Here is a 19,655-nt window from a genome sequence, read left to right on the forward strand (position 1 = left end):
GGTGGGGAAAATTGGTGATGGAAGATAAATGAGTGTCAGCTAGAGCTCTCAAGTCTAGATCATTAGAAGCTTTAAGATATGCCAGACATTTCTCAATAGGTGGGTCAAAAGAATCACTGGGATAGAGGGTGAAAAATTCATCTTCGTCATAGTGTCAAGGGATAAATGGATGTTGGTAGGGTGGGACTCGCGAGGTGGCAGGGAAGAGTTGCAAAAGATTTGAAGGAAATCTTCCTCAATTTCATCTACTTCCAAGGAGTCCTTGTCAAAGTTGGAGCTTACAAAGGAAAATAATTTGTGCATCTAGTCATCCGAAAACGTGGTTTTGAAATAATCATGAGCTAAGCTCTCGATCATGCTAACCTCTCCATCAATATTCATATCAGGAAACTATTTGATTGTTTTAAAAACATTGACCTCAATAGAAAGATGGCCAAAGGACAAGGACATCGAACCATCGCGGCAGTTTATAAGCGTGTTGGCAGTTGCCAAGAAAGAGCACCCTAAAATGATCGGAACATAGTCATTAGCGACTTCTGTATCGAGGATAGCAAAATCCGCAAGATAGTAGAAATCATGAACCTTAACCAACACGTTTTCCACTACACCCTTAAGATACTTGATAGACCTATCAGCTAATTACAACGTCATTGTTGTAGGTTACATTTCTTGTAGACCTATTTGTTTATATAAATAATAAGGAAGTAAGTTAACACTCGCCCCCAGGTCTAATAAAGCAGTGGTTGTATGAGTATCCCCTAAGTTGCATTGTAATATCTGGTGTAATATCGATATCTAGTGTAATATCTGGTGTTGGGACTACTGGTGGGGTAACTATAGACATAGGTACTTTGTTATCAACTACTCTGCCCGAACGGAGAGTGGTGATGGAATTTATCCCCCCTACGTTTGCATTTTCATTACTAGTATTATCGTTTACCTCAAAGGCTGTGTTTGGTGTTTTAGGATTAGGTATCGCTTATCCTGGAAACACACCTTTGGGTTGTACTTTCTCTTGTGCTAACTACTGTAAGGAAAGTTGGATGGCTTGTAAAATCTGTTGTTGGGTTTGCATAAAGGTGTCAAAACGATCCGATTGTGGAGGAGTGTTAGTTATAGGTTGTATGACAGGAACTATGTCACGTTGATTATTAATGGGTGGATTTTGATAGTTATTATTTACCGGAACGATACCTCTATTAATATTATAATTATTATTGTTATAATTATTATAATTACCCTGACCTTGTCCTTGTCGTGGTTGAGCTTGGTTGTTATAATTATAATTTCCCTGACCTTGTCCTTGCCTTGGTGGAGCTTAGTTGTAATTGTTTGTTGGCCTAACATTTGGGTTAAACAACCTTGGAGGTTGTTGATTATTTCGCCAACCGAAGTTGGGGTTTTGTTACCAAGCTGCGTTAAGTTCGCTATTAATGGAACAAATATTAACTTGTTGTGATTATTGTTGTTCATAAGCGAGAGGACAATAGGAGTTGGGATGCTCTGGACTCAAACATAAATTATATGGATTGGTGTTGACATTCATGACGGGAATAGGCTTTTGTTGAATAGAAATAGCCTCTACCTTTTTAGTGAGAGATTCGATTAAATTTTTAAGTTCAGGATTGGGTTTTATCTCAAACATACCGGTGGCTTTAACTGTTGTAGAAGAACTAGCGGAACGGGAGATATCATCACTACCCCCCAGTTATTATTACGCTTAGTTTGATCTTCTAAAAATTTATAAGCCTCTGAGGCTCCCTTACTTAGGAAACTACCCCCATTTATTATGTCAAGGACTTATTTATGGTGATGTAGAAGTCTTTTTGAAAAAAGGCGAACTAACGTGTCTTTCGCAAGGTTATGATGTGGACACTCTATAAGAAGACCGGTGAAACGATTTCAAGCCTCTGAAAATGATTCATGAGGATTCTATCGAAAGAAATTAATCTTGAAAAGCATTTCATCGGTCTTCAGTTGTAGGTAAAAATGTTCCATAAATAGTTGAACAAGTTTGGCCCACGAGTCCACAGAATTAGGCGCTTGGGCAGTTAACCAAGACGCCGCCTTGTCGGCTAAAGTGAAGGGAAATACCCTCAGTTTAATTTGTTCAGCACCAACCGTAGGATGATGGAATGTAGTAAGGACTTGGTCAATCCTACACATGTGCTGATAAGGCTTTTCATGGTCTAACCCATGAAAAACGGGTAACAAATTAAATATATTTGGGGGGATTTGGAAATCCCCCACTGGGTTTGATAGAACGATGCAAGATTTGGGGCTATCGTTCAAGGCTTTGTAAAAGTCAGAGAGAGGAGACTCTCTTTCTTCAGCCATTGTTTCAGGTGTGGTGTGTGGTATATTAGCTAGAGGTGTAGTGAGTGGTATACTAGAAAGGCGTGTTTGTTGACGTTACCGGTTGATTATGTTAGGCATTTTTCTTCGGCCTGACCTTAATCTCTTGCAAGGCTAAAACCAATCTTAACTAAACATGACAACACTCCAAACAATCCTGATATGCTAGTATGAACCTCTAACAGGAGATGTGAGGTGTTTGAAGAAAGAAATACCTGAATGCCTCCTTGCTTCGCTTATGAATATTGTCTTGTATGCTCGTGTTCATTGTATATAACAAGTTAGAACACTGAAAACCTTGAAGAAATTGAAGTTTTAAACAAACCTGTGGAAATCGGGCAGTTTCAGCAGAGGGCGCGGGTCGCGCTCAGAATAGGCCTAGGTAGGGCGTGGGTCGCACTCAGGTCAAGCTGGAGTTCCAGGCGTTTGGGTGTGGGCTTCGAACTTAGCCTTTGGAGGCTGGTCGTCGCCGGGGAAAAACTCAAGGTCCGCACTTCAGAGCGAGGGCCGAAGTTTTTGCCTTCAAGGCGCTGGTCGCTTCGACTAAAAGCTAGAGTTCCAGTTTTAGCGCGGGTGGCTCAATTTAGGTTGCCTAGCTGGTCGCTCCGTGTAATTCTGCGAGGAAAATTTCAATGTTGAAACGGACAACCACAGTTAGAATCAAACAAGGGTGGGTGGGTTTTGGGACTTTGGAAGACTAACAATTCTAAAGAAACACAATACTAAAGGGAACTAAGATGGCAGCGGCGCCATTTGATAAACGTAAAAATGATAGTTTACTCACGAATAAATGATGAATATTCATTACGCAAGTAAAACTAAAACTTTACGAAGACTAATTTATGTTATCAAAGATTTCTACTCTCGAATTTATCGAAATATAGTGGAGTACAAGATTCGTTCCACTCCTAGTTCTTTAGCATCCAAAGTTTTCTACGACTATCGGTTTATCCAAAGTTAATAAGAGTAATGGTGTGTAATTATACTACGATGTGAATTCAAATAACAAGATGCGCTAATTCAAACTATGGAATTTCTAAATTTACTATATGATAAAGAATTAGGGGGGATTGATTTCACCTTAACTCGACTTAATCAACTAACAAAGATTCGTTGTGATCCAAATTTCAATGCTTTCGCATATCAAAATGGTATTTCTAATCCCTAATTATAAATGGTAATCTCTACCAATTAATAACTAGCATGTGAAACAACCAAACCCATTCTTATGGTGAACTAATTACTTTCTAGAATTGAATAGATTATCATGACGATTTCTAAGTAAACAAAGATCAAGCTTCATCAAGGCTTCTTCAACCCCCTCTAATGGAGGTTTAGCCTAGAATCATTATGCTATCATTTCCCAATGAAATTAAACAAGACATCAATAAAAGATTGTAAATTTACTTATTTCAATTCAAATGGAAATCTAATTATGCAAGAATCGATTGAAACTAACAATGATAATAACTAAATCTAGGAATCGAAACTACAATGATTAATGAAATGAAATTGTATTATCAATAACTAAATTACTTTATTGATCTAATGAATAAATAACAATTGATTCAAAATACTAAATTAAAACAAGGTATGAAACTAATTATTTTATTACTCTAACAAGGAATAACAATGATTCAATAGCCTAGATTAAAACAAGGTATGAAAACTAATTAATGGAAATCAAAACTCAAAACTAAATCTAGAATCCTATCTCTAATGGCTACTTGCTACCTAACCTAATTGATTCTTAAGAGTTACGTCTTATGTGTGGAAATGGAGGAGACCAGATCCACATTTTCGTGCATGGGCTGAGCAGCCATGTTTTGGGCCAGAAAATCGAGCCCAAAGCCCAATTTCTTCAGTCCACAGAGCCTTTTTCAGCTGGCTTTAACTTCAACAGATTTTTTGTCTACTTCTGCTTCTCTGATTGGGTCAAAGTTTAGACCATTGGAAAGCTCTTTCCAAGCCGGTCGTTTTGACATAAGGTAGGCTCAATTCCGAGGCCTGAGTCCAAAGATACGGTCTTTAGAAATTCTGCTGACTTTTGTGTGTTGTTTCTGCCCGCGTTGATTTTGACTTTTCCACTTTTGACCGGGTTTTACAAAGGCTTTTTCTCCTTGAATCTTGGCCTTTAATCACAGAACTTCTTAGCAACCAACCCTTGCTCCTTTATCTCGCCAAAGTGGCACATTTCTACACATAATTGACTTCAATACCTGAAATACATAAAAGCACGTAATCAGCATTAACTCTTATTTATTGCTCGCATAATTGGTCTAAAAGTATTATTGTTAAGGGGCTAAAACTATAGTTTCGGGATCTTATCACTTTGATCATATGGGCTATTGTTTGTTGGATTTTTGTGATGTACTTTAATTGTACTCATGTTTAAGTGCTGAAAATGATGTGTCATTCATATGGTGTTTTGTTTGTTTAGTTGGTTGGTTTATGTGAAATATACAGTCATGTGGTGGGGCAAAAGAACATTTGTAGTTCATTTGGGTGGTGTTTGGGGTGAGGTCAATCCTGGTGCAATAACTGTGAATGATCATAGTGGTGGTAGGAGGAGAAATTTAACATTAGATGGAGATGAGTTGATGTATATGGATTTTATGAAGGATATTCAGGACTTCATGCCTAGAGGGAAGAAAGTGTCATCTGTGACTTGTATCTTGGCAGGATTTTTGTGCCCACTTGGGACTGACAAACAACTCATGCATATGTGGGAAAGCATCATGGTAGAAAATGACTACAAATATCATTTGTTTGTAGCTTATGATGATGTTGTGGGCCTAACTCAAAACTGGGAGGAGAACCCAAGTGTGATGGGGGTAAACCAAAGAAAATATGAGCCCTCCTTCAGGTCAATTTTGGCTGTTCAGTACAAGTCCAATATACCTACTGAGTCCACTTCCAATGTACATGTTGAGTTCATATCCAATGTACATGTTGAGCCCATATCCAATGTACATGTTCAAGCCATGTCCAATAAACATGATAACCCCAATCCAATTGTCCAATCTACTGCGGAGAGTTTGGGTAAAATAGGTTCAAATTTGTTTCAAAAGGAACAAAATCAAGAGAGAGTTAATATTCCCAAAGTTGGGCAGCTGGTGAAAGGAATGGAGTGGAGAACCATGGAAGAGTGTAGGAAGTTCTTCAAATCATATGGAATTGATAATACATTCAGTTTTAAGCATAACAAGAATGACAAAAAGAGGTACATAATTTGTTGTTGTAATGAAGGAACAATAGGAGAGGAGTGTCGGTTTGGTCCATGTGGTTGGCATGCTTAGTGTAATGCTACAAATGATCAGCACACTGTGAAGTTGAGGAAGTTCAATGACACTCACACTTGTGAAGTTGACAAAGATGATAAGTATAGGCAGGCTAGAGCTCCTTGGGTTGTTGATGAGCTGGAAGAATATGTTAGAGATCATCTAGACATCAAGCCTGTTGATATCTACAATGAGATTTATCATAGATATGGGGTAAAAATTTCATACTTCACTGCTTGGAAATCAAAGATGAGGCTGTTAGAGAGAATTAATGGCAATTATAAGCATAACTATAACATTGTGAAGGAGTTAAAAAGACAAATTTTGAAAAGAAATGAAGGGAGTATAGTCAAATGTGTTGGGGACAAAAAGTTTCAATTCAAAGGATTCTTCCTTGCTTATAAAGCTTCTTTACATGGTTTTGTTAATGGGTGTAGGCCTGTTGTGGGTTTAGATGGGGCTTTTCTGAAGGGTAAGTATGGTGGTTGTGTTTTAAGTGTTGTGGGATTAGATGCAATGAATGGACTGTTTCCACTTGCAATCTATGTGTGTAGGGGTGAGAACACAAAAACTTGGTGCATGATGTTAGGACTGCTTCAACCATACCTTAACAAGCACCCAGAACAACTCACTTTCATATCTGATAGACAAAAAGGACTTATTCATGTTGTGGAAACTAGATTTCCAGATGCCAACCACAGGTATAAGTTGTTTGTGTATTAACTAATTTCTCTAATTTCCCTAATTTACTTTATATTGACATGTATTGTTTGTGTTTTTCATAGGTTTTATTTTAGACATATGTACAAGAATTTTAAGAAGGAATTTAAGGGTAAGCACTTGATGCAGCTTAGTTGGGGGGGCTTCAAAAGCATACAAAGTTAGTGAGCATGAGCAATTCATGGAGGCATTGTTAACTGTTGAGAAGGATGTTGTGGACTGGTTAGAGATAGCCTAGGAGAACTTTGGCAAGGTCACATTTTGACCTCACTTCAAAGTGTGATGCAGTTACTAACAACTTCAGTGAATCATTCAATGCATGGATATTGAAAATTAGAGACAAGCCACTCTTACACTTTATAGATAAGTATATCAAAGCTGTGATGTCTCTTATACATGAGAGAAGACTACTTTTCAAGGAGATGAAAGAGGGTGACCTTGTAACATTTGCTATAGAGGTTATTACCAAGCTAGAGAAGAAGCATAATAGATATAAGGTTGATGGCTTTGATAATGACAAATATTGTGCAACCGATCCAAAATCTGGGAAACATTTTGTAGTTGATTTAATTGCCAAGACATGCTCTTGTATGGTATGGCAGTTGGGTGGCATACCATGTGTTCATGCTATTGCAGTCATCAGACCTCTGAGTCCAAGTAGAGAATCTTGGAGTAAGTAAGTACAACTTTAATACTTAAGTTTATATGTTTGGGTTTATAGATGTGTATTTAACTCATTTTGCAATATATGTTTGGGTATATAGATGGTGCAGCCCTTACTTTCATGTTGAGGCATTCAAAGGCACTTATGCTGGTAGTATCTATCCCTTTGATAATGAGGAAGACTGGGGAAAGGTTAATGATATTGTATTATGTTCTGTTGGATTATATTTTAGTGTGACACTTATGTGATCATGTTTTTTTGTTATAGTTAAATTATGAAGATCAATATCTACCACCACCTGTTGAAAGAAAAGCTAGGATACCAAAAAAACAGAGAATCAGAGATGAAGATGAGGAGAGAGCTAGTAGCACAAGGAAATGCAAATTGTGTAATAACCTAGGACATAATCAGATAACTTGCCCTGAGAGACCTAACAAATAGAGCAAGAAGAGGAAAAGGAAATCAAAATCAAGAAATACAGGTACTATTTATTGTTTTAGTCATGTTTAATGAATTTAATTTTATTATCTTAATTGTTGTATTGTAAGGGATGTAGCTGAGAATGAAGGTCAAATGGCTAAAGGCCAAGTGCAACCACCTCAAGCACGTACCTGAAGGCCAAGTGTCACCTCAAGCTGCTAGTGAAGGTGGAAGGGGTAGTAGAGGTGGCAGGGGCAGTAGAGGTGGATCAGCAGAAATGAGTGAAAGCCAAGCTTCTCAACAAGTCAATGCAAGTCTAGCATCTCAAGGACCATTGAATGAAAGTCAAGCATCTGCAAGACCACCTACAAGGGGTAGACGTAGTAGAGGTAGTAGAGGCTCTAGAGGTGGTCAAAGCAGAGGACGCATGTACAGCTATTTTGAGAATCCAACTTCATATACACATCAGCCTACTTCAAGAGCCACAAATGAGTCTTCTGTAACTGGTCAAAGTTAGGTATGAACTTCCCTTCCCAATACGTATAGAATGTATTGGGACACAATTTGGCATATCAGAATTTACCTTTTCAAGAAATTGACTTATTATACCCTATTATAAAAGGATCTTTTTGACATCTCTCTCTCTCACACAATCTCAAATGGGGAAGAACAAAGGTAATGGTAAGAAGCAAGTGAACAAAGGTGAGAATTCTATAAGTGATTCTAGAAGGGGTGAGGAATATCCATATCATCTAATGTCTTGTGTGAGATTTGGATATAACAATATGGCTTGGGAAGAAGTGATGGCTGCTAGATCCTATGTTGATGAGCATGGTGATGAAGTTTCACATGATGAAGTACTTACTCATGTAATGAAGTGGAGAGATGCAAAAGATGCTTCTTTGGTGGCTAGGGGACTTCCTACTGCATATCCAGAAGAAATTGAAGAGGAGCAGCTTATGCAGGAGTGTTGGGAATTTGAACAAGCTAGGTTAGCTAGGGAGAGAGCTTATGTTGGGCAGGAAAGGGGGGAGGGAAACCAATGTTCAACTCAACCTAGACTGGTGATGCAAGCTTTGATGTGTCCTCAGAGATATGAAGATTTCAAGAATTCAATGAATAAAAAAAAAAAATGATGTTGGTCTTATTTCTTTGGATTTTCTTTTCTTTATGTATTTGTCTTCATTTATCTTGCTAAGTTCATATCAATTAATGTCATAATTTTGCTTGTTTCAGCAATGAACCTGTGATAGAGATCTTTTAGGATGCTATTTTTGCTGGGATGTATCTGTCTTCTTTATGTATGCTGCTTTTGCTATGTTTTGTGTTGCTATGGGATGTCAAAGATCTTCTGGGATGTACTCTGAGAATGAGTGCTATGTTTTTGTGTTGTTATGGGATGTCAGAGATCTTCTGGGATGTACTCTGAGAACGAGTGCTATGTTTTTGTATTGCTATGGGATGTCAGAGATCTTCTAGGATGTCAGATGTCATTCTGTGTTTTGTTTACCATTTTGTGTTAGGTTACTTTTCTATTTTGTGCTGTGTAGTTGACAATGGGAATGACTATGTAGGTATGTCTCTAATTTGAACCATGAATATGTTAGTTTGGTCAGTGAAAGTGCACATGTTGTTTACCCTTGTTTATTGTTGATCCATAACATTTTATCACTAGATAACTGACATTAGAGAACTAAACTCCATAAATAGCACTCCAAACTAAACTCCATACATAGCACTCCATACTAAACTCCATACATAGCACCTCAGTTGCTCTTTATACAAGAAATACAAGAATTAGGGACATGACAACCCTTGCATAACTTGCAGAATTCACAAAGTTCATCTTCTTCCTTACACAGGTTACACACTTCTGAGTCAACCTTCTTGTCAAAGTAAATCCATTCCACTGCACTACAACCTTCCCTAAAACACTTAAGGAACTTGAACTGCAAAGTGCCACCTTTCATATGACCTAGTACTACTCTCATAAATCCACAACACCAAGAACGAGGGCAGTGCACGCCAAGATATGGACATGTTGAAGCATAGTGATCTTCGTCGTAGCAAAGTTGACAAACCTGTAATTAATGTAATTAATGAAAGAAAAACAAAAGGTCAAAACCAAATCAAATCTGAAAAACAAAACCAAATATAATTGAAAGAAATTAGCATATGGTCCTTCCATATACGCATTAGTTTTGCAATAGGTCCTTCTACTGCCATTAATGAAAGAAATATGAAAACTTCATAAACAACACCTTTGGTGCAGTAACGATAAGAGTTTCACTTCCACCCATGTTGATGCTCAAAAGAAATAAATTTAACAAAACTTGTGTGTATAAATGGAGAAATCGAGTGCATTTTTATAGAAGCAACATATGACCGTTGGGAATGGGTGCTCAATGGCTATCTTATAGTAGCCATTGGATTGGGTAGCCAGGATGTCAACACGTGTTGAGTAATTAACATTTGGATGAGTCGTTGGATTGGGGAGCTATGATTCGAACTCGTGTCGATGAAATTTCAAATTCTATTTCAAGGTTTTTGGTGTGGGCATGTGCGAAGCGTGCGAGGGGTACTTTGGCCATTATGAAAATTCACAATGTCAGACACACAACGATGGACGGCCAGACATGGTTAATGACGGTCAACTGACAGTAGGGGGGACCTAAAGCTAATAAACGATAAAAGTTGGACCCAATGCAAAAAGCCCTATTTTTAGGAGGACCTAAAGCTAAATCACCCTATAAAATTCATTACTTTGACTACTACCAGTGATATTGCCAACTCGATTCTTCATTTTTTGTAAAATTTCTGCCTTTTTGAGTTGCCAATTTCGCGCTCATCTTCGAGTAATCCTTCTAATTTCATTCCTAGTATTTTAGCATTATTTTCATCTTCTCGAACTCAGAGCGCATCTTTTTTTCAATTGAAGTTTTTCTTTTTGGATTTCGAGCTTCCAATCCATCGCATTTTTCTTCAACTGAAGTTTTTCGGATTCCATCTCATCTTTCTTCAATTGTATTTGAGCTTCCAATTCATTGCCTTCTTTGGTGGTTTTAGAAAGTTCCACAAAAAAATCATCAAGTTTCATAGCGGATTCCTCCACTTTAGAATCACCTTCTTCTTTCTCTTTTTGTCTTCTTCTCTTTTTTTCTTTCTTTCCAATAGGCCTATCCTCAAGCCCATCAACTTGGTGTGGATCATAATCCATTGGTTGAGTTGTCGCCGTTGATATTGGAACTGATGAACCTCCTTCCCCATTGTTTGACTTCGACTTTTTGGTGGGTCGCAATTCATTTCTCAATTGTAGCCTCTTCCATTTGGGTGAGTCTTTCACCATATTATAGCATTGCATCCACTTCCAAACCCCATTATGCATCCCATATGCATTTATTGCTTCCTCAACCTACCAATTAAGAAAAAACTAAATTAGAATTGAAAAATGTATTTGTGAATCAAAATAACAAATAAAAAGTAAATACTTACAATCATATTGTCATTATAGCCACTTGGAGGAGATGCTTGAATCTTAGAAAGAATAGCATGGAACTTGTTGATATTAACTTGAATGAGAGTCCAACGGTATTTCATGCCCGTGAAGTTGCATTCAGTCACTCTTCCTAGATTTGCATGAAATGCATTTAGAATCCTACTCCAAAATTCGTTTGACTTTTGCTCATTTCCTACTACACCATCTTGACTAACTTGTAGCCAACTATTGGTGAGAGCAACATCTTCTTCTTGTATCATAAATCCCCTCTATATTTTGTTTTTGGCTCTTCACTAGTCATTGTGGTTTAGAGTAGAGAGTGGAGAATAGAAGTGAGTGTGAAACCTATTGTGTGAGTGCTTCAATTTATAGTGAAAGAAAAATATAGCCATTTTTTGCCCATTTTTTCATTGAGAGCACGTAGTGTTGGAAAAACCGTGCAGTTTTCACAAAACCGCATCATTGAAGCCCACTGTCTAGCCCAAACTCATGCGGTGTTGGAAAGACCGCAGTTTTCCAAAACCACGAGAGAGATTTGATACAGCACCAAAGCAAACACCAAATTTTGGCCAATTTGGTGTTTGCTTTGGTGTTTTCATCAACATGTGTCTCTCCTGAAGATGAAAAATTCCAAATTATTGAAATTTTGGTGTTTGATGCTAGGATATTATCTCACCTAAAGAAGATGTCTGAGCATCTTTAGGAGAGAAACCAAGAAAACACCAAATATTTGAACCAAACCAAATATCAAACCAAAAAAACACCAACCAACTTCAGGAGCGATATCAAATAGTTGACATCAAATGACGCAATTTTGGATAAACCACCCGTATAGCCCACGCAACTTTCTCAAAACCATGTCATTGAAGCCCACCTTAGAAGCCCAAGCCCACGCAGTTTTCCAAAAACCGCGCGATGTTTGGAACATCGCGTGCTATGTCTTTATATACTTGACCAAAACCACGCGGTTCATTCATTTTTAACTTTTCTCTCAATTCATAAACCCTCTCCTTATTAAAAAAAACAAAAATCTGCCTAAACTCTTCAAATTTTATATAGATCCTTTTCAACATTTCGACGGTGATGATGATGAGTATTGGCAGTACACAAACGACATTGGTGATGATGTAGAGGTAGAAGAAGCCGAGGAAGTAGAAGACGGTGGGGGAGAAGAAGTCGAGGATGTCGCGCCGATTGATAGACATCCCTATGTACTTGAGTATCAATTGAACGATTTCGATTGGCAATTTAATCCCGATGAAACACTTGATATGCAAGTTGTGTCTTTACACGTAATACAAAACACGTGTCGAGTGTAGTAGCTAATTCTCATGTAATTAATTAGTTTTGATTAAATATTTTGAATATTATACATGAATTAGTTGAGTTGGACCAATTAATTATTTATCTTATATGCAATATTTTTTTTCATAATATCAGTAAGTTATTGACTACCGAGTTAGATCGGCTTTACTTGGTGTTAGAGAGTGGTGGAAGGTTCTTAAGAGTTTGGATGAGTTTGTACATATTAGAGATAGCATTTTGTGTACACCTTTGGGTCTTTTGGTTGATGTAGATTATGAGAAGGCTGATTAGGAAGTGGTCATTGCTTTAGTAGAAAGATGGTGGAATACAACTCATACATTTCATTTTCCTTGTGCGGAGTTGGGGTTCACACCACTAAACTTCACTATGATTTCTGGGTTGAGTATCGGTATAGGCCAACCGATACCTTTTCATACAAATTATGAGAATATGGATAGTATGCTTATGAGTTTTCCTCGTTTGGGTGCTGGTGCTTATGATTCTTCTGGTATTAAGCTATCTCATATTAAGACTGCATACATGGAACCTCTCTTAGATCCTAATACACGAGCGGAGTTAGTTTTGATTGTTTTACCTGGTAGTGAGGGTGCTGATGTATATGTTAGGGCTTTTTTGATGTTTTTTATTAAGCATGTTTTGTTTCCAAATGATCATTCTACAGTACGACTTGGATATTATGCTTATATTTCTGATTTGCATAATATGAGAAATTATGACCTTGGTAGCTCAGTATATGCCACATTGATAGCGGCGTTACAAATCTTCACAGACATTTGGAAGTAAAAGTCCTCAAATTGCAGGATTCACAAAACTTTTGGAGATTTGGTTTTATGAGTACTTCCATTGTCTTTGTCCTAACATAAACATGATGCTGATACTCGCCCTAGATTTGCAAGTTGGTCAGGGCCTCACTTGACTCGTAATAGGGGGTAGATTAGAAATAATGTGTGTATGGCTTGTGCTCATATTGATATTAGATCATTGTCATCTATTGAGTTGAGACCTTGGTGTTTGTCTACTGCCTTTGACGATCCAGTTGTGCAACATGCTTGTATTTTGTCCATTGTCACCAAATTCGGCGTTTTTTTGAAAAAAAAACGCGTTTAAAACCCGAGATATTGACAAGGCTTCTTGTTCCAGTTTAAAACCCGGGCTTTTCAAAAAAAAATGCGTTTTAAACGTTTTAAACTTAAAAAATATTTAAAACCCGAGATTTTGAAAATCTCCCCTCCCCTGTTTTTTTTTTTTTTTAGGGTGAACTAGTGTAAATACCCACTAAAAAATTGGTCAACTCATTTTGACTTTTTTTTTTCCCATTTAGGGGACCCTAATCTTTTTCCCATCTAGGTAATATTGGTTAACCCTTTTTTTTTTTATTTAAAAGAAAATGCGAGAAGAAAAATTGGGGTTTTGGAGTTTAAATTTTTGAAGAGTGGGCGTTAGATTGACTTATTGAGACAGTTCTATTTTACTTTGGACTATTAATAATTGGAAATTTTAAAATTATTAACTTATTTGTAGTACTTGATTATGCCATTATAGTTGGTAATTAGTAGTATCTTATTTAGAGTCGTGTTTTGGTACTAAATCTAAAACTTCTAGTATTTGGATGAGTAATGATAATTTGATACTTTCATGTATTTGAATTTTCTTTCATTTCACTACACCAAAATAGCTTTTTTGTGACGCCTATTTGGCGTCACAAATAATATTTGTGACGCCAAATAGGCGACACAATTTAGGCGTCTCAATTTGCGTCACAAAAATTTGTGACGGCATTTTGGCGTCAGTAATTTTGTGACGGTATTTTGAATTTGTGACGGCATTTTGGCGTCAGTAATTTTGTGATGGTATTTTGAATTTGTGAGGGCATGTTGGCGTCAGTAATTTTGTGGCGGTATTTTAAATTTTTGACAGCATTATGGCGTCAGTAATTTTGTGACGGTATTTTGTATTTGTGACGGCGTTATGGCGTCACTAACCATATTTTCGTTTTGCTTTTTAAAAAAACATAATAATGCACCTGTTGCCATATATTTAGAAACTACCTGTGCAAGTTCTCTAATCACTACTATACAATTATTTCCATTCATCCATCCACATCTGATTACCACACAAATAAAATAAGAAATCTTGTATTAAAAATATTTAAATATATAACATTGTATTCTCAACAAACAATATAATTGTAACTCTACTACATGTGTAGTCCCACATAGTAAATTTCACTCAACAATTGTATTAACACGCCTACACTTACAAAGAACCAGTTCTAACACTTACAAGGAACCAGTGGACAACGACTTATAAAACAACAAGAAAGACCAGCCCACCATAGTTTGTCTTCATAACCTTCTTTTGAACTTCTCTCAGCCAAGCTTAATGTAGGCTCACTGCAGAATCTAACATTGAAGAATTGACTCTATACATACTGCCTTGTAACAAACTTGAATTGCAGAAGAAGCTTTACATATCAAAGCTTCTCTCCTTTATGGTTGAAGAGTGAGACTACATCAAAATATCAAGCTTTTTTGCCTAAGTGGGCAGAGACCAGCCGTTTTACCTTATTTGCATCGAAAAGCCTTGGATTTGTAAGATGGGTAATCTGGGTCAAGAGAGAAGAAAGAACAATGAATATGAATAGTAATGATATGATCAATAAGGGCCAATACAGAAAAATAGAAAACAGACTTAGTATGAAACCAACATAAGAATATACCTAATTTTTGAGATCTTAATGGATATCAAATGCAGGCGGCAAAACGAAGATGAATAAAAATATTAGTCTTTAAATATAAATGTTTCAAAATTAAAGCATTGCTCTAATGTCAGGAGAAAATGATTGTTTATAGAATTTGGCAATGACAACACGTACCTGAGGAAAAACAAAATCATGGTAAGCATCTTGTAAAGATGGTACAAGAACCACTAGAGTAGCATAACCCATATATTCAGCATAGAGGTTGGGTTTTGGCAAAACCCATTTAATGAGGGGTTTTTCCAGTGGCGGACAACGTGTATCAAATAGAAAAAAAAAGAAAAAAAGAAAGAAGTAAAATAAGTTATAAGTTATAAGTTATCATGTGTCCTTGTCATTAACAGTGTCAATGAATGACTTAAGAGCAAGGTGGTTCTTGTTTCATGCATTGGAACTTCTGCCAATAAGATTAGGTCTAGACACTCAACTTGATTGTGGTCTATGACACCTGAAAAACCTCCAACCCAATAATTTTTTCCACTTTCTCTTCATGTGGCATTCACACACAATTTTCAATTTAACACGTGCAAATCGCAATAGCTTTATTTGCATAAGAGCACGTGCACAAAAACACAAACACACAGAAAACTCTTCATATTGCAATCATCCTTGGGGTTGCCCTATCTAACAAGTCTAGTCTAATACTGATGCTATCATTCTTCCCATCAAAACCTAAATTTACCATTGGAAAAAAAGAAAATTGCTTACCACAGCTCCTCAACACTATTTTGTAACTGGGTACTGGTGATAAGCAACTTATTTTTGGTGCTAAACTCCTGCAGAAAAAAGAAATAACACAATAACCTTCACAAACCTACACAAACATTGCTTTTTCCTGAAATAAATTAAGAAACAAGGCATGTTATACCGAAAGTGTAGTATACAATGAAGCTTCACAGTTCTTTAACCGGTGTGCCTCATCAACCATGAGATAATTCCACTTGATCTTAGAGAATACAACCTTGTTCTTCAAAACTACTTCATATGTTGTCAATAGAGCATTAAATTTAATACTTCTACCACTTTTTCTGTTGGTGTAAAACTCATGTTGCTCACAAACCTGCAACCAAAAGAGAATGATGTTGTACCCGTCATCAGCAGCAGACATTTTTGCTTTGGATCCACAGGATTAAATTTCATTTCTATGTAAAAGATGCATTATCATTAAAACAAAAAACAACAAAAGAGGGGATGAAGAGGCATATGTATTGTAACTAAGAAATCTCAACAAAGAGGGGGTGTCCATGTCACATTATTAAGTACTTAATAAGATGGTGTATCACACAATTTAATTTGCTTTTTCTTGTTCGATTTTTATCCTTAAAACAAAATTTCATGGAGACACACAAAGATCACATAAAGAATGTCCTAAACTACCATTGCCCCTTGCACCCTCCACGGCTAGCCTGAGCACTAGTTACAGATTATGTGGTCCGCTAGCAGAGACCATCAAAGTAAAACAAAAACTTGGCAAAAAACTAAGCATAGAAGTAGCAACTACTTACTACAATTATCTCGCAACAGAAACCCGAGAAAAAACAATGTGTTTGCAACTAGTCATATATATCCCCATACAATACATTGCCTATCTCTCAACTTGCATGATTTCCAATATATATACAATAACATTCAAACCAGGGAGCCACTTCTTAAACTCTTTCGCCCAGTTGTACAAAGTCGACAGTGGTACAACAACAAGAAAAGGCCCATGGATTTGTTGAGCATTATGCAAAAAATTCAAAAGAAGATATTCTTGAGAAAAAGAGGGTATAACTGAAGGTTAAAAACCATATCATAAAGAGCCTAAAGATCGTACCTGAAGAAAACCTAGCATGGAAACAAACTGAATAGTTTTGCCAAGACCCATCTCATCAGCAAGAATTATATTTGTATCATTCCTCCAACTGTCACAAACAAACCATTGATTACCATATTACTAAGGATGTTGCTAATTACCTATACATCACTCCTGAAAGGTGGATATAGCATACCTGTTAACCAGAAAGTTTAATCCCTCAAGCTGATAATCTCAAAGTTTTCCTCCTTTCAACCATTCAGGTTGTTCATCAAGCTTTCGAAGACTAGCTAAACAACAGCAGAAAGAAATTTAAAAAGAAAATTATGACATAACCTGAAGGAATCTTTAAGGACATAATATACTTAGAAAGCTGAGTTGCAACACTCGAAAGATTACTAGAAAAATTGTAAAGATAAGCTGAGCTATGTAGTCAAAAGCGGAAAGTGCCACTAGGCACACTAGCGACTTCAAAGAATGACACACTCGAACTTGAGGTGCATATCATTGATCCATTCACAAATACACGATATCATATATCATGAGTCACGCCCTTGGTCTAAAAACTTCTTGGGAATACAGACAAGTTGTTGTTTACCACAAAATGGTATAACCATATAAGCCCCAGCATTTGAATCTTTCACGGTATCCTATCGTTTATTATATAAAAGCATAACAAACTTTGATGAAAACAATTTCAATAACTGTAAAATAGTAATTACCCCTGTCATAAGAAAGTTGCTTTTGACTATGCAATGCGTGTCGTCCCCTAAAATCTCTCCCTGGAAAATATCTTTGTTGGGGAGAATGCCTTCTCTCAAGCTTATCCCTCAAGTAAGTGCCTCGATAATCCCGTCTACCTGCAATGAGCAAAAAGAAACAACAATATTTCCAATAGGGAAGAGAAGCTTTCACATCACAATAAACAAACACAACATCCAACTGGCGAGCCAACATATATATACTATAAGAGAATATGCTTACCATTCCATTAAAATAAAAACACATATAAACTTGATAATAACCTCCTTACCATTTCCAATGGGACTAGGGAGGTTAACGACCTCATGAAAGTGTATGATATTGGAATAAGCTTCATTGAAATAATATCACCGAGAAATTCCTTCAAATATTAAAAAAGCGAATAATAGCGGATAGTTCACAAGCCTGCCTCCTTGACAATATGAATGATAACTAAAACCTCAAATATAGAGATTCTCCTCGGTGTCAAGAAACAATTTATAATAGATTTTGCAATGCAGAAAAGTGGTCAATGTATACCACATCTTGATATAGTGATCTGCCATTTTTCTCCAAGTGAGGAAGAGATATGGAGCAAGATTATGGTTGGTTGAGACTTATGCTATTTTGAATAGAAGAAGTGCAGAAAAATAAGTCGAAGAAAGAAGTACTTAATGGAATAACATTACTGTCCTCCTGACTATTCTCTGTGAAATTGTTTCAGCCCCAAACAACCAAAAACTTACACTTTGCGGAGAATCAAATTGAATAGGATGCCACTGTTTTATTCTCTCAGGAAATTCGTCGAACAAATGGCGGTGATATATTTTTCATGAAGAGATCAAAATTTGAAAAACGGGATTCTTAATAAGAAAATTGTAATAATTATTTTCCAAGCAAAATAAATAAATAAATAAATAAATAAATAACTGGAGATGCTTATCAATAAAAATGTCATCAACAGAAAAAAGTTGGGAAGGAAAGCTTACTAGAGGTTGGGGAACCGATGGTTGTTGCCGTCAAGAGAAACGGATGATTTCAAGTTTCCAACCGTATTTGAGGCTTGCTACTTCGCTAGTAATGATTGAGGACAACAATGAGTGGAGATTGCCCAGAGATTCTGGCAAGTTGAAACTCAATCCATTGTAATTTGAATACAAGGGTTTCTGGAGCTGGTCGAATTGAAACATTTTTTTGAATAGATCGAATAACAGGTTGAATTCGAATAGATCGAGAAAGGTGGAGAAGAAGGGTTTCTCATTTGGTGTTCTTAAGTTAAGTTGAGGTCGAGAAGAAATCGAAGTCTTTGGACACAGTTTCGTGTTGACGCCTCGTCCTATCGCACATGCCTAACACGTGCGTTTGAAATTAAATTTTTTGACGCCACCTTGCAGTCAGTATATTTTCTAAACATTTCTTAGAGAAATTAAATGAATTATTTAATTAATTATAACGGCAAAGCCCATACAATGACTGCCATAACAGCGTCACAAATTTTCTGACGCTTATTTGGCGTCACAAAATGAAAAAAGCCCCTGTCACAAAAAAGCTGTTATTATGTAGTGTTTGTATTATTTTTATTTTTATTTTATGTGCCTATTCTTTTTTCCACTCTTATAAAAAATCAAACTCCTTATTTATTATATTCTTTATCATTGGTTTTTACTATTTATTTTACGTATTATACGTTTTAAACCCGTTTTACCGTTTTAAACCAGTTTTTTATGCCCCACGTTTTTTTACACCTTTTTCCGTTTTTTTCCCGAGACATTCCGTTTAAAACACGAACTAAGTTTTTTTCAAGTACACCGTTTTAAACCCGTACCGTACTTAGTAACAATGATTTTGTCACGTCATAGAGTTGTTTTTGCCGAACGTGACTGTAAGGTTTGGTACTGTGGCAACAGATGTTGGAGACAGTTGACTGGACGTTATGGAGTTCCATGTGCTCCCATACCAGATGTTAGTGATGCTAAGTCGTGGAGTAGAACTCAAGTTTATGAAGTTCATGCCAGTGGTGGTCCTTAGCCAGATGCGTCTTCTTTCATTGTTGAGTAGACTGCTGATCAGTATTATAGATGGTAGAACCGTGTCTCTAT

General features: G+C 36.6%; 1 protein-coding gene across 1 annotated transcript; it reads right to left on the reverse strand.

The window, feature by feature from the left end:
* Window positions 1–15,580: 15,580 nt before the first annotated feature.
* LOC147489281 (protein CHROMATIN REMODELING 5-like) lies at window positions 15,581–16,919 on the reverse strand. Its single transcript, XM_086570002.1, has 3 exons — window positions 16,837–16,919; window positions 15,889–16,080; window positions 15,581–15,796 (listed from the first exon to the last, which is right to left on the reverse strand). The coding sequence occupies exons 1-3, from the start codon at window positions 16,885–16,887 to the stop codon at window positions 15,725–15,727; spliced, it is 315 nt and encodes a 104-aa protein (XP_086426128.1). The 5' UTR covers window positions 16,888–16,919; the 3' UTR covers window positions 15,581–15,724.
* Window positions 16,920–19,655: the final 2,736 nt, after the last annotated feature.

Source organism: Coptis chinensis, chromosome 7 (assembly GCF_015680905.1).
Source record: "Coptis chinensis isolate HL-2020 chromosome 7, ASM1568090v1, whole genome shotgun sequence".
In the NCBI taxonomy this organism is placed as follows: Eukaryota; Viridiplantae; Streptophyta; class Magnoliopsida; order Ranunculales; family Ranunculaceae; genus Coptis; species Coptis chinensis.